Source organism: Chrysemys picta, chromosome 9 (genome assembly GCF_011386835.1).
Source record: "Chrysemys picta bellii isolate R12L10 chromosome 9, ASM1138683v2, whole genome shotgun sequence".
Classification (NCBI taxonomy): domain Eukaryota; kingdom Metazoa; phylum Chordata; order Testudines; family Emydidae; genus Chrysemys; species Chrysemys picta.
Window position 1 is genome coordinate 87,408,465 of NC_088799.1, and position 13,509 is coordinate 87,421,973.

The 13,509-nt window shown below is 40.4% G+C and overlaps 3 protein-coding genes across 9 annotated transcripts in view; 1 reads left to right on the top strand and 2 right to left on the bottom strand.

Annotated features, from left to right (window-relative positions):
* COL4A5 (collagen type IV alpha 5 chain) overlaps positions 1-11,938 on the bottom strand; it is a 138,138-nt gene extending 126,200 nt beyond the window's left edge. Inside the window, exon 1 of the mRNA XM_024106783.3 lies at positions 11,678-11,938. Within this exon, the coding sequence (XP_023962551.2) occupies positions 11,678-11,758 (81 nt within the window). The 5' untranslated portion in view covers positions 11,759-11,938. The remainder of the gene's footprint in view (positions 1-11,677) is intronic.
* The window catches only part of LOC135973540 (uncharacterized), a 904,472-nt gene that overhangs the window by 275,340 nt on the left and 615,623 nt on the right, over positions 1-13,509 (bottom strand). The gene's annotated exons all lie outside the window — the stretch shown is intronic.
* Positions 13,029-13,509, top strand: part of COL4A6 (collagen type IV alpha 6 chain) — a 192,536-nt gene continuing 192,055 nt past the window's right edge. For 2 of the 7 annotated variants that reach the window (XM_008170050.4, XM_065557287.1), the window contains exons 1-2: positions 13,029-13,166; positions 13,336-13,433. In XM_008170050.4, coding sequence (XP_008168272.2) covers positions 13,423-13,433 — 11 coding nt within the window. In that variant the 5' untranslated portion in view covers positions 13,029-13,166; positions 13,336-13,422. Of the gene's footprint in view, positions 13,167-13,332; positions 13,434-13,509 lie in introns of those variants that run through there. The other 5 variants (XM_008170049.4, XM_065557286.1, XM_042851067.2 and 2 more) reach the window with 4 other exon arrangements.

A 13,509-nucleotide genomic window follows, 5' to 3' on the forward strand; every position in this document is an offset into this window, starting at 1 on the left:
TGGAGTGGTACTTGGAGATAGGAAGTAAATTAAACTATGCATTTTTATATAACTGAGAACTCATGACATTCTCAACTGTCTCCCAAGGTGTTCCTATTTTATGTCGCACAATATAAATGAAGGCACACAAAATGGAGGCAGCAAACTGAAGGCTCAAAGTTGAAATTTTCAAAATAGTCTATGGGAATTAGATTTTTTTTTTAATCCAAGAAGGCACTGCAAAAGTTCTCAAAACTGCAGATTTTTACTATAAAAGATTCAGTGTGATAAAGACCAAGGCCTGATCTGCATTAGAAACTTTTGCCTATATAATATTTTGGTTAAAGGTATGATTCTTTGACATGTTTATGCTATCAAAAATCCTAGCATAGATGCAGTTATACTAGAACTACGGGGGGGGGGAGGAGTCTTTTGCCAGCATAGTTTATTTTATTTGGGGAACTAGTATAAGCTACAAATTAATACAAATGTGGGGGGGGGGGGGCGCAGGGGTTGTTAGTGTAGCTATACCAGCAAAACTTTTCTAGTATTAGCCTGTGTTAAGTCAAACTACAGTAAGGTCATTTTATAGGTATGATCTTGTACCACAAATAGGAAGAGAATCTTCATCTTGCAGAAACATTTTATTCCAATTTTAGTGCTGTGCACATAGATCTCCTTCACAACACAGGAAGAGAGGAGCCTGTGAAATTCAACTCAGCCATTTTGATTCTGCACAGATGAAAGCCTATCAGATCAGGAAAGAACAAGGAGAAGACTAAACTATTTTCATTCCTCACACTTTGGGGGAGAGCAGGGAGGAGGAAAAGGAGGAGAAAAAGAACTGGGGGCGGGGGGGAGGAGGAAAAAAAAAGAGACACACCCAACCAGCCAACCACAATCTTTTGGTGAAGCCAAATCAGAATGGGGTCTCCCTATTCTTGAGAAGATCAAGCTCTGCTACCAAAAAAGTCAGCCTAAAGAGAAAAAACAGGGCATATGGTACAAAAGGGAATTGGAGTGAAAAAGAATGTGATCCAAAATAACACCTGCCCACTATAACTGAAACAACATTGCCCCAACAGTAGCATTTTTTTTGTTTTGTTTTGGTTGGAGCAAATTAGAGAAGGCACTGTAATCAAAGGCAAATATTGTTGTTTAGACAAAGAATACAGATGGAAATTTTCAGCTGCTAGGTCAGAGCATATCAGCATTAAAACAAAAACGACGACCATTTGCAATTTGAAAGAAAAAAAGTGCAGTTATCTCAATACTTGTCAATAAAAGTCAATAGTAATGTTATTTTCAGCCTTAGCTCAGTGTTATGCCATGTTACCAACCACAAGTTGTAAGTGATCTTAGCAGCAGCATTTTGGTACAGGAATCCATACACATGTTTTACTTTTAAGAAGGCAGGTTGTTGAGGCCTGACAAAAAGTTTTATAATAAATTCCATTTTAGATTAGGCTCTGGTTAGAAAACTAAATTCTTCTTAGGAAAGAAGGAATATTTGTTTGTACACTGTTCTGTTGCTTTCTAAGAACCATATCCAGCAGGGAAAGAAAGGGAAAAATTAATAAAGTTTCAACTTGACCAATTAATAGCATTGCAATTATACAATTAGAAATAGCTAGGGCCTGATCCTGCAGACTTTACACTTTGTATAATTTATCTTGTGTCTGCTTGTGTAAGACTTACAAGCCTGGGTCCCGAATTAGCAATTTTTAAAATCATTAGATTTAATTTTGCTACAGATTTTGTTGCACTTTCAGCTCAGCTTTTATCTTTATTCTATTAATTCCATGTTATATGCAGGTTCTCTCCCCATACTAGACAATTTGAAATGTTTTCATTATCTAACCAAAACACAACACAACACATTTCCTTTTAAAAGTACAGTGTATTAGTAAATCACAATGAAACTTCTTCACTAAGTAGCACTGACTTCAGTTTTCTTTCCCAGTGGGTGAGGCTTTGGGGACTGGGAGGAAGGATACTACACAGGTCCAAAACTTGCTGTCTTCAGTCAGTGCCAAACTACAGGACTAGTACCAAAATAAAAAGCATTTGCTGTACCAGTGATTATTGTGAGGTCCAGTGTCTTATGAATCACAAACAAATGCTTTATACTATTAAAACGCCAGGAATAGCAGGAAGCATTCGTTCTAGATGCAGCATAAAATTAGCAGCCGCTATCTTAAGAACCAGAGCTAGAAGCCAATGCTTTTACACAACAGCCAGAAAGCTGGGAATTTGACTCCCAAGAGATACAAGTAATCCATCCACCTCTAACTCTAGCAAGTCATAGAATAAACTGCTAGTCATCTCAGAATTAATCAAAAAGGACACAGTTAAGTTCTGATATCTCATAACCTGGAAGGGCTAGATTGTTGACAGATTATAAATGCTGTCAGGACCAGCAAGCTTTCCCCAAGCATTGGTTCTGCATCAGAAAATAAAAACATATGAATGTAATGAGGACTACATGTACTCTGAAGTGGCCAATAATTAGTCTTATTTCCAGTTTGGTTTTTCAGCATTCCTCTTCTTGGAATGAGGGGGTTGTCGGGAGAGGGAAAGTGGTACACAAAAAATTCATTCCTTAGGACTCAAGAATAATTAAAAACCTTCTGCTTTTGCCTGTGGTTCTGCGTGCACAATAAACTGTGGCTAAGTGGCAGCATCTAGGACATCTAACCACTTGATCTGACCAAGCAATCACAACATCTAACACCACATCTTTTGCACACGATTCTGTGACCAGAACTTGAGTATTGGCACAAATATTAAACACGGCTTTAAACAGTTGGCCCAGATGTAAGAGACAAAGCAGTGTGGACATTACTTAAAACCAGAATTTTTTCAGGAAGAATCTGAATTAACTATTGATCTCCGCAACCCATCTCATCTTGCAAATACAAAATTCCAATGACCAGTCATGGAATAGCTGAATGCTCAGTATGCATGTATACACTGAGAAGGTAGAGTGCCTGAAAGCTGTATTTTTAATCTTCAACATTGCTTTGAAGCTAGCAGCATCTCAAAAGAGTTCATGCTATACAAGTTACTCCAAATGAAATGGTTACATATTATCACTGGTTTAAAAGGGCATCTTAAGAACAACATTTTATGGAGGTACACTGACATAGCAAGATCTCTAAAAGCAATCCAATGGAGAGTTTATACAGTTCAAAGGATTAGACTACAGAAGTCTTTTTCATACTCCCATGAGGCATATTATGTTCTTTTGCCCTCTACTCAATTGTCTTTATAGTATTTGTAAGAGAACAAATCCATTGCACTTTGCTCCAATTAAGAATATCCTAATAAATCTAAATAATACATTTTTATTAAACCTTAAGTCCTGTAACATGATATCATTTGGACAGATTTCTGCATGTTCTCATAATACCAACAGCAACATGTAGTTGTATTTCAGGAAGTTCTTTGTACCAACATGTATTTTTTAAAATACAAGTTTCCATAGCTCAAAAACACAAGATTTGCTATTTGTTAGCAAATTCCTAATTCAGATATGTTTTCCCTTTGGAATTTTAAAGATGGATAAGACATAAAGCTATGTATGATATTAAGAAACAAAACACTTTCAAATTCTCTATTTAAAAAGATGGATCTGACTCTAAAGTGTATGGTGCATTGGTATTAGACAGATCGGTCTTACCCAGAGGAATAAAGTGTTCATCACTAAAGATATGAAAATTAAGCAGCTTTCACTGGATTTTAGGTCTAGTCTGATAATCTCGGAAGTGGATTAAATGAGTATGAGTAAAAACAAACAGTCCTTAGTCAGTATGTCTAACTGCAAAAGGTCCTACTGTAGAAATCCACATAGTACAAAATAAAATTGTCTGCAAACTGCATTTCATATACAGTACATCCAAGAGTTCCTTGAGTCTGGCCTTTTCCTTTTAAAATTGAGTTCTGGCACATACTGAAATATAACTTTTACTATTAATTTCTTCAAATAGCTAAGTTTTGTGAGAGGGCAGAAACAAAATACATGACAATTGACAAACCTGAGACTGCAAAATTGGTTTTCAATTAAACAGATTATGGTTTACAAAATGGGGAGTGTTTCAGGTGAGTAATCAATATGTATTTATAGAATTCAATAGCAGTGTTCTGAGTTCTAAGTACCAGTTTTGGTATCCATTTCTTCCTTGTGTACGTGTAACTTTCAGTCAGATGGAGCTACATGCATGTATAAAGGGGAGATAACAAAAAGACCAAAAAGTAGCATGGGGGAGTGCGTTCCTGCTCCAGAGACCAAAATATAGTTACAAGAATCCTCCCTCCCCCCAAAAAGAAAAGAAACCAGGAGGTTAAGTGTTACATGGTTGAAAGTCAACAATAGCTGTATCAGAAAATACTCTTTACATTACACCCTTTTGAAAGAAGCCCCAAACCTAGAGTGACCTTTTATAAGCAGCATGGTCCTCTGAGACCCATGCAAGGCCAGTTAAATTCTTGCTAGCTAAAATGCCTTTCCACATTTACATCCTTGGTTTAGGTCAGGCCACCCACTTTCCAATATTCACCTGAAGAAATTATCATATCTACTGGGAGGAGTAGGACTTGACAAAATACTATGGAGTCCAGCTTCCGGTCTGCAGTTAAGTCAATTGCTACTACTCCCATCTGTATTTAGAATTCAAACTTTAACCAATGCCTGCTCGTGCCGGATCAAATAGTTCACTATACATACAAAATTACTTGAATAATGTGTGTATTAGTCAGCAATAGCACAAAGTTGTATGCAGTTTTATAGATGCCCACTTCATTCCAGGCAGGGTGGGGGGAAGAATAAAAATCAATTGGATTTTATTGATAAAATGCTTTGAGGAAAAAACATATCTAATGATTATAGCTCAAAGATATCTCATCATGGAATAAGAATTATAAATTCTAATTCTATAGTATGAGACATATTCATGTAATGTTTAAGAAAAGTTTTGTAAATGAGTTCCAATAGTTCATGGATTAGGGACCCAATCTTATGGGGTTCCAGGGGCTTCTGTATAGATTTAGGTTGATCTTTCTATCTACCCAATGGGACTTGGTATCTTCTAGACTGAGCACTATCAGAGATGCTTAGATTTGCAGTTCTCAAACTGTGGATTTGTGTCTCCAGAGATAACATGGTTAACAGCAAAAATGTTTTTAAATAAATAATAGAGAGGTGAGAAATAACAGACCTCAACCCTATTGTCCCTCTGCAAATTTGCGTACACAGTGTCAATCCCTTATCTCTCTCTAAAAGTGCAAAATTGCGAAAAGTTCAATGACTAGAAGTTTGTTGGGGGCAGAATAGATCTGGACAAGGAGAAGAAGCCTGGAGATAAATGTGTGAAGGGAAGGACGGGCAGTAGAAACAACAGTGAAACTGTTTGAACAGCATATTCCAGAAGTCTTGAGGTCTTTCTGAGTGTAGCCTTCATTGATTTGAGATCTATCATACCATTCTCTCACTAGAAGGGAAAAATCTATAATGGCAGCAGGCCGTAAAAGAGACCCAGTTTGGGAATATTTTAATAAAGTTCCTCTACCTGTGGGTAAGACAGGCATGTGTGCAAAATGCAAACAGTGCAACAGAGAAATGCAAGGCCTGGTTGCCCGAATGAAACATCATGAAAAGCGTTCCTTCTCAGGAGGAAGCTGTGTTAAAGATGATGAAAGGAACATGTCTGAACATGCAGGATCTTCAAGTTGGTAAACTATTTTATTTCATACTTCTTTCTTAAAGACTGCCTCTCTTCCTTCTGAACTATTCTTGAATTCTCATATTTGAGCAAAAAAAAATATAGTTGTTACTCTATGGTACTATCATTTTAGATGCAGTTGTAGCTGAAATAGGCAGATTTTCCTTTTACAATTTCATCTTTAAAGTAGTATTGAGTGTTGGTGAATGCAATGAGTAATATTAAATAAGCAGTATGGTAATAATAACTGCATTGACTTATTTTGTTTAGGAGAATCCATCCTCAACATACAGGATTCTGAAGACTATCCACCTTCAAGATCACCATCATTTTCTATAGTTTCAGAGTTATCTTCCAGTGATAGTGTTTCAGTCACATCATGTATGTCACATAGCCACAGTATATCACCTGTAGCAAAAAGAAAAGAAAAAAAAAGTCTCCAGCATCCAGAAACAACCACAGATATGTTTGTGATAAGAACAAGAGGTAACTGATGAAAAAGTTGCCTGGTTTGTTTATGCAACAGATTCTCCTTTCCGTATAATTGAGAATCCACACTTCATTAACTTAGTTCAGCCATTAAGACCAGGATACAGTCCACCCAACAAAGCAGATGTCGCAGGCAAATTGCTGGATAAAGTGTATGAAAAAGAAATTGAGTAGTGTGCAAAAGATCTAGAGGGTAAAATTGCTCCACCCATCAAGACTCAGGTTAACAATGTCCACAATGATCCATGTAGAAAAAGGGAATGTGTTCCTTACAGGAACTATACATCAGGAAATGCATACACAGCAAAATACTTACAAGAAGTAGCAGTAAAAGCTATAACAAACTGTGAAAAAAAATTCAAATGTCTAGTACGCAGCTTGGTCACAGACCATGCTGCAAATGTATCCAAGATGAGAAGAAATTTAGAAGAGAGTCCCAAGCTAATAACATACGGTTGCAGTGCTCATTTGATGCACCTCCTAGCCAAAGACTCCAGTGTTCCAGAAATAAAGGCTAATGTTGTTGAAATTGCAAAATACTTCAGTAACAACCACTTTGCAGCAGCTGCTCTGAAAAAAGTGGGAGGAACCAAGCTAACTCTCCCACAAAACATGTGTTGGAACTCAGTAGTAGACTGTTTTGAGCACTATATCAAGAACTGGCCTAATCGGATGACAATTTGTGAACAAAGTCATGAAAAAAAATAGATGGCACTGTCACAGCCAAAGTTCTCAACATTGGTCTTAAGAGAAATGTTGAACACATGCTGAGTACCCTGAAGCCTATTTCTGTAGCCTTGAACAAAATGCAGCAAAATAGCGGTTTTATTGCTGACCCTGTTGAAATTTGGAAGGAACTGAGTGAGATCTTAAAGAGAGAAATATGCAATGACAGAGTTAAATTACAAGCATTAACACACAAAACAAATGGGACAAGCACTATCTCCAGCTCATTTTCTTGCAAATATCTTCAATACTTGATACCACGGTCAAACCTTAACTGCTGAAGAAGAGGAGTTGGCTAGGACATGGACATCCTGCAGTTATCCATAATGCCAACTATAATAAACATCAGAGCTAAGGGTGAACCATTCAAGAAATATATGTTTGCTGATGTTTTAAAGAAAGTCACACTAGTGATTTGGTGGAAGTCACTTAAGTTCTTGGATTCAGAGACTGGTGAAGTGAAAAATCTCACTTTTAAAAGCAGTAGCGTCTTCTGCCGGTGTAAAAAGTCCAAACTGGGAAGAAAATATTCTAATTCATTCCAAATTGAGAAATCGTTTGGGATCTGAAAAAAGCAGGAAAGCTTGTTTTTCTTTTCCAGATTATGAACAAACAGGAAAATGAAGGTGAAGACGACTAAGTTAGCTGCAGAAGCCAATATTTTAAGTTTCTCGTGTTGACCTGGCTGACAGTCTATTTAATTTTTGGTTTTGTGTTTAAATATTTCATTTAAAATTGTTTTTAACTAAAATAGTTAGCAAAAACAAACCTGGTTTAAAAAAAATGGAATGTTTAACTAAATTCAAAAATTCATATGCTTGTTTTGTTAAAATATGATGTTTGCTGTTGAAGAAAAATAATCCAGAATACATAAAGTAGTTGTTTTAGTTAAACAAAACAATTTAAATGTCTGTCTGGTGATGTTCTCCTCCTAATACAGGAAGGCAAGAATATCCTCCAAATATTAGTGATTAGCCTATTGAATTGGAGATATATATGAAGTCATTGGGAGGTGAACTATCTGCTTCAATTACCTTTGGTAAATGAAATAACCAAACAGTCATTCATTTTCTGATATAACTGTAAAACTCATCAGAAAAGTTTTCAAAATAAATCACTTTAAAAATGTATAGTGTGTACCTTCTAAAAATGAAACCTACATCTATCTCCGAGTTGTGAAGAATATGTATTAAGGTTATAACAACCAACAAGAATGCACTTTTATGTAGAAATCCATGATTAAATCAAGTCTTCCTGACTAGTGATTTAAATCAGGATTTAAATCAATTTGACTTAAAATCAAATCCACCCTGGTTCCAGGTCACAAAAATGCTCAGCTCAAGCCCACCACCAAACATTTCACTTGAAACAAAGCAATAAATCTGTAGAAATTATATTTCTTTATTCAACCTGCCAACCATGCAATCACCAAAGAAATTTAAGAGAGAGTTTGATGGCCTTTGTCAATTGCATTAGAGGTCAAATTATTTTACAAAGCATAGTACTATTTTCTTCTTTTCCCTCCATCTTTTACACCACAAAATCATTTAAAATGTTTTCCCACCTTCCCCTTTTAATTCACAGCATTAGTTTCACTTAATACCTCAAAATCCAACTTATTACATTTATGTATAACATATTTCTAGCTCTTTTTTTTTAAATCAGTTCTATATTACTTAAAATTTACCTTCACTAGCCACTTTGTGGTTGACCCAATCTGTGTATTTTGTATGTTTTTAGTGAATTTTTGGTAATTAAGACCCTGATTCTTGCCTAATGTAAGCCAGCATAACTCCGTTAGTTTCAATGGAATTTCACAGATTTTCCACCAGTTGAAAACTAGTGCAATGTTTATTGCTTTCAACCATCCTTAAAAAACAAAACAAACAAACAACTATACCAGTTTTGTAACAGTCACACATTAAAAGTGACAAGGTGGGTAAGGAAATATTTTTTATTGGGCCAACTTTTGTAGGTGAGAGAGACAACCTTTTGCGCTTACATAGAGCTCTTCATTAGGCATGTTTGTCCTATTCTACATTTGCTGTGATGCAACTGAAATGCCACCTGCTAACAGGAGTCATATGCACATCAATACCCAACATGTAACAGAGCATTTATTCAAGAACATCGCTTCTTCAAACTACTCTACTTGAAGGAACTCTGTTTTGTAGTAGGTATGTTTCCACCTACCTATGGTAAACATGACAACATACCCTTATGAGCGCATCATTTTCATTCTAGAGTAAGCAACATTTTATGCAACAATTGCACTATACTTCACTACCACTTTAACAAATAACTGCTATTAGTCTACCTGCTAATTTTCCATTGTTCTCCAACAGTTATATGCCTCATTCTATATTAATGTTCAGCCCGTATAAAAGTGTGTATAAAGAAAACAAACTGGGCACTTCTGAAGTATAGCATATGGCAACTGTCAATATATCTGAGGCCAGCAGAAGAACATTCCCTCTCAGTTTCCCATTTTATCCTTTCTAGCTTCTCCCCTTATTTTAGAGTCCCCAAGAACTTTATATAGGACGTTTCCATGTATGTTTCCAGATTCAATTGCTTGGATTTTGTTGTGTCTGAATGCCACTTTTTCAAAATAGGTTAAACATATTAGTGTAGCCACTCTCCAATAAGACTTACACTATTCATTGTAAAGACAACATAGCATATGAATCACAAATCCATATAGTGTTCATATTACTTACTCAAAAGCGCACTGCCAAACTTCCATATCCAATGAGGTCCATGAATAATCAAAATAAGTGAGTACAGTTCTTCCCTCCTCTGTTGTATGAGGCTCTGGTGCACATTTTTGGACAAGCCATCTGGGCTGTCTTATCGTAGCTGAATGGAAGCATCATCCTAACTCCAATATATTCACCCTGCTCTCAGTGTACATTGCTATACACACAGTTATTTCAATAACCTGGCACTGGGCCAGAGAAAATGCTATTTTTATTAAAAACAAACAAACAAAAATGCATTAAGGTGGTTAGAATAATAAGTCCAAATACAAATTTGGTCAAGACATGAGCCCACTTCAGTCCACGGCACTAAATCTACTTGCTTAAAAATTCCCAGAATAACAACAGGATAGTTGGTATCTATTAGACAGGCTGCTATTGAGATCACACTATAAAATCATACCCTTTATGATGATCTTCCTCTGATCATAATCTCATTAGGACATATAGCCCTGGGGGAAGGTGGGAGGAACATAACATTTTTACTTTTTTGAAGGCCAATGCTATGTCTAAAAGTTTCATCCTAAAGGAAGATACTTAGAACAACTATACCATTCTGATAGCTCTGATTTTTTTAAGAAAAATGGAGGGGGAGGGGGGAAAATCATGTTCTGGGCATTTCTCATGTTCATAGAAGTTCAGATTTCAGCCAGGAGACGATCATTTAGCACTTTTCCTTTAACAGGAAGCATAAACAATTTCCCCCATATCATCTCCCTAACTGAAAAAAAAAAAAATTATACAGCCTAAACATTTAACCTTAGAGAAAAGTTTGTGATAGTACAATTTATGATGGTGCAAAGAAATGAGACTTTTTTGGCTACATATGTATCTGTATGCAGCTCCACTAATTTTGCTGAGTTTATTCACGAACTAGGCTATTATTTATTTTAGGTGAAACAACTACACAAATCCTGTGTCTTTTCTCCCATTCTTAAGGCCTAACCATTCCAGGGCAGATGTATGGTCCCTTCCCCTTCCCAAACGGGGATATAGTATTTCCCAAAGCCACCTACTGTACATGCTCCAGATCACAGCACACCTCTACCATCCCTGCAACTCTCTCAGCCTGATATATATATATATATATATATATATATATATATATGCAAAAGGCAGAACTGAAGTACTCTCAGGAAGGCTAGATACAACCAGAGGAGATGCTTGCCATCAAAATCATAGAATATCAGGGTTGGAAGGGACCTCAGGAGGTCATCTAGTCCAACCCCCTGCTCAAAGCAGGACCAATCCCCAAAAATCATGCCCTGAAGTCTCCTGAAAGTCCCCACCAGGTCCGGGTAGGAGTTAGGGATGCAGATGAACACCTTTGTGCTAGGGTAACAGTGAAGCTAACGCACAGACAGACAGACCTCTGTGGGGCTGCCCTCCTTTCTCTCTCTCTGTCACTTCCAGCTCGGCTCCCGAGCTGCCAGTTCCACTCACACGCTTGCAAAAGAGCGCGAGGGGAGCAGTGAAACTGATGCGGAGAAAGAGAGAAAACACATCTGCTGCCTTTGCTTCGCAGCCAGCCCCGTGGCGGAGCCCCAGATAGAGCCACCAGAAGACACTCGAGGGCAGGGACATCCCCCCCCCCCCCCCGCGACACGACACACAAGTTTCTCTCTCTGTCGCGCCCCATCACCGCTGCCTTTGGGCGAGGAGCGAGCGGCGGGCGCTGGGGGGAAGCTCTGGATTGCGATGCAGCCTGTCACCGTGGCCGGGGGAAGGAGCACGGGGCGGTGCGGGCGCCCTGCTCGCACGGGGGCTGCAGCCCAGACGCACTTACCCGGGGAGGGGGGTTCCCCAGCTCCCAGCGCTGCACGGCCAGAGCTCCCGGCGCAACACCCTATTTTTAAACAGCCGAAAGCTCCCCAAAGCGCCCGTCCCGGCGGTTTTGGGTTACCCGGGTTATAAATACGAGACGCCGCCGAGCCAGCGGGGCGGAGGAAATCCCCGCGGCCAGGAGCTGAGCAGCGCCCCGGGAGAAAGGGGGGCAGCACTTACCGCAGCCTCTGCGCTCAGCCCCCAGAGCCCCAGCAGCACCAGGCAGGCGGCAGCCAGGCGGCGGCAGCCCCGCAGCTTCATTCTCCTCCCGTGCTCAGCAGCCCCGCGCGCTCCCGGGCTGGCCCTGCAGCGCTGACATAGCCCGGCCGGGGGCCAGGCGGGGCTGAGCCTGCGGAGCGAGTCCCCCCTCCCCCAAGCCGCCCTCGCGCCGGCCCTTTTCACTCTACTCCGCCGGGCCAACTTCTCCCAACTCCACTTCTCCCGGCGCTACTTTGCCCCCAAAAAAGGCATGCCTTCGGTATCCCTCCGCCGCACTCGTCTGGCTAATGGGCAACTTGGCTGGGGGCAGAGCTCTCCTGCACGGGAGGGGAGAGAAGGGGGGGCATTGCCCTGAGCATTCATTGCACGTGCACCCCTCAGACACCTGTGCGGTGGACATGTGTACGTCTGTGTTGCCCCCCCCCGGTCTAAAAAAAACCCGAAACAAACAACCTGCCCCCCTACCCCGGACTGAGATTCCACTGTCTTTACAGGGGACTATTTATTGCGGCGGAAGAGTCCCTTGGGAGAGTGTGGGATTTAATATTGGAAGTGCCTGTTTGCAGGCAGCCCCATCCCGGGGAGAGGAGCGCTAGGGTCAGGGAGGTCAAGAGAAGATCAATGCTTGGACACTCCAGGTGCGCGCTGCGCCTTGTTCTACCTCACACGGGCTAGCATGAAACCGGTGTCACTCTGTATCTGCAGCTGTTAGCACACTAGGTAGGAGGGATGGGAGGCAGAAAACACCAGGTAACTTCCCTTTCAAGAGCCCATCGGAAAAATTGCTGTTCTAAAAAAAGAAGTTTTACCACACAAATGCCAAGAAAAATGAGTAAAAAGCAACAGAGGGTCCTGTGGCACCTTTAAGACTAACAGAAGTATTGGGAGCATAAGCTTTCGTGGGTAAGAACCTCACTTCTTCAGATGCAAGAAGTGAGGTTCTTACCCACGAAAGCTTATGCTCCCAATACTTCTCTTAGTCTTAAAGGTGCCACAGGACCCTCTGTTGCTTTTTACAGATTCAGACTAACATGGCTACCCCTCTGATACAAGAAAAATGAGGTGTGCCTAGTTGTAGTTTTAACCCACCAGGATGCCCCTTTGCTGAGTTTTAATACACACCAGAAAAGTTGCCTGCTACACACCCAGCTGTATTGCTAGGAGCGATCACCACGGGGGTGGGAGGAGGTGGCAGACGTACAAAGCAATTCTATCTCAGGGCATCTTTAGAGTCACATTAAATCACTTGTGTTGGAAGTATCTGTCGCCCTCAGCATTGGTCGTGGTAGGGACAGATCAGGGATAAGTACATGGGAAGAACTGGACAATTAGGTGTGTGTGGGGTGGGGGGGTGTCTGTTTTTCTGTGATTGACAGTCCTAGGTCCTCCCCCTTCCTCCATTCCTCTTCTCCCCTGCCTGCTGCAGGGCACTCCGAGGAAAGCAACTTTGGTGAGTTCGCTTTTATCTCCACCATGATCTTGCTTCTCAGCCGCTTCGTGCCTGCGCTTGCTCTGCCCCTGAATGCAGATGGATCAATATAATCTCTCTCTCTCTCTTTCCCTTTTTTGTGGCCCGTTCTCCCCTTGCCCGCTCTTTGCCCCCCTCCTCTTCCCAGCAGACCGTAGTTTAACCACCGGGCAGCGAAGCTTTCAATGAACCGGAGCAACGGAGCCGTGTGAAGTGCTTCCACTGGCAGGGGAACAGCATGCACACAGGGTGAGTCCCCAGCCCTTCTCCTGTGGGGTCGGGGGATGGTCTGTTTGGTTTTGCTCCTGCTCCCTCTGTGTTTTGG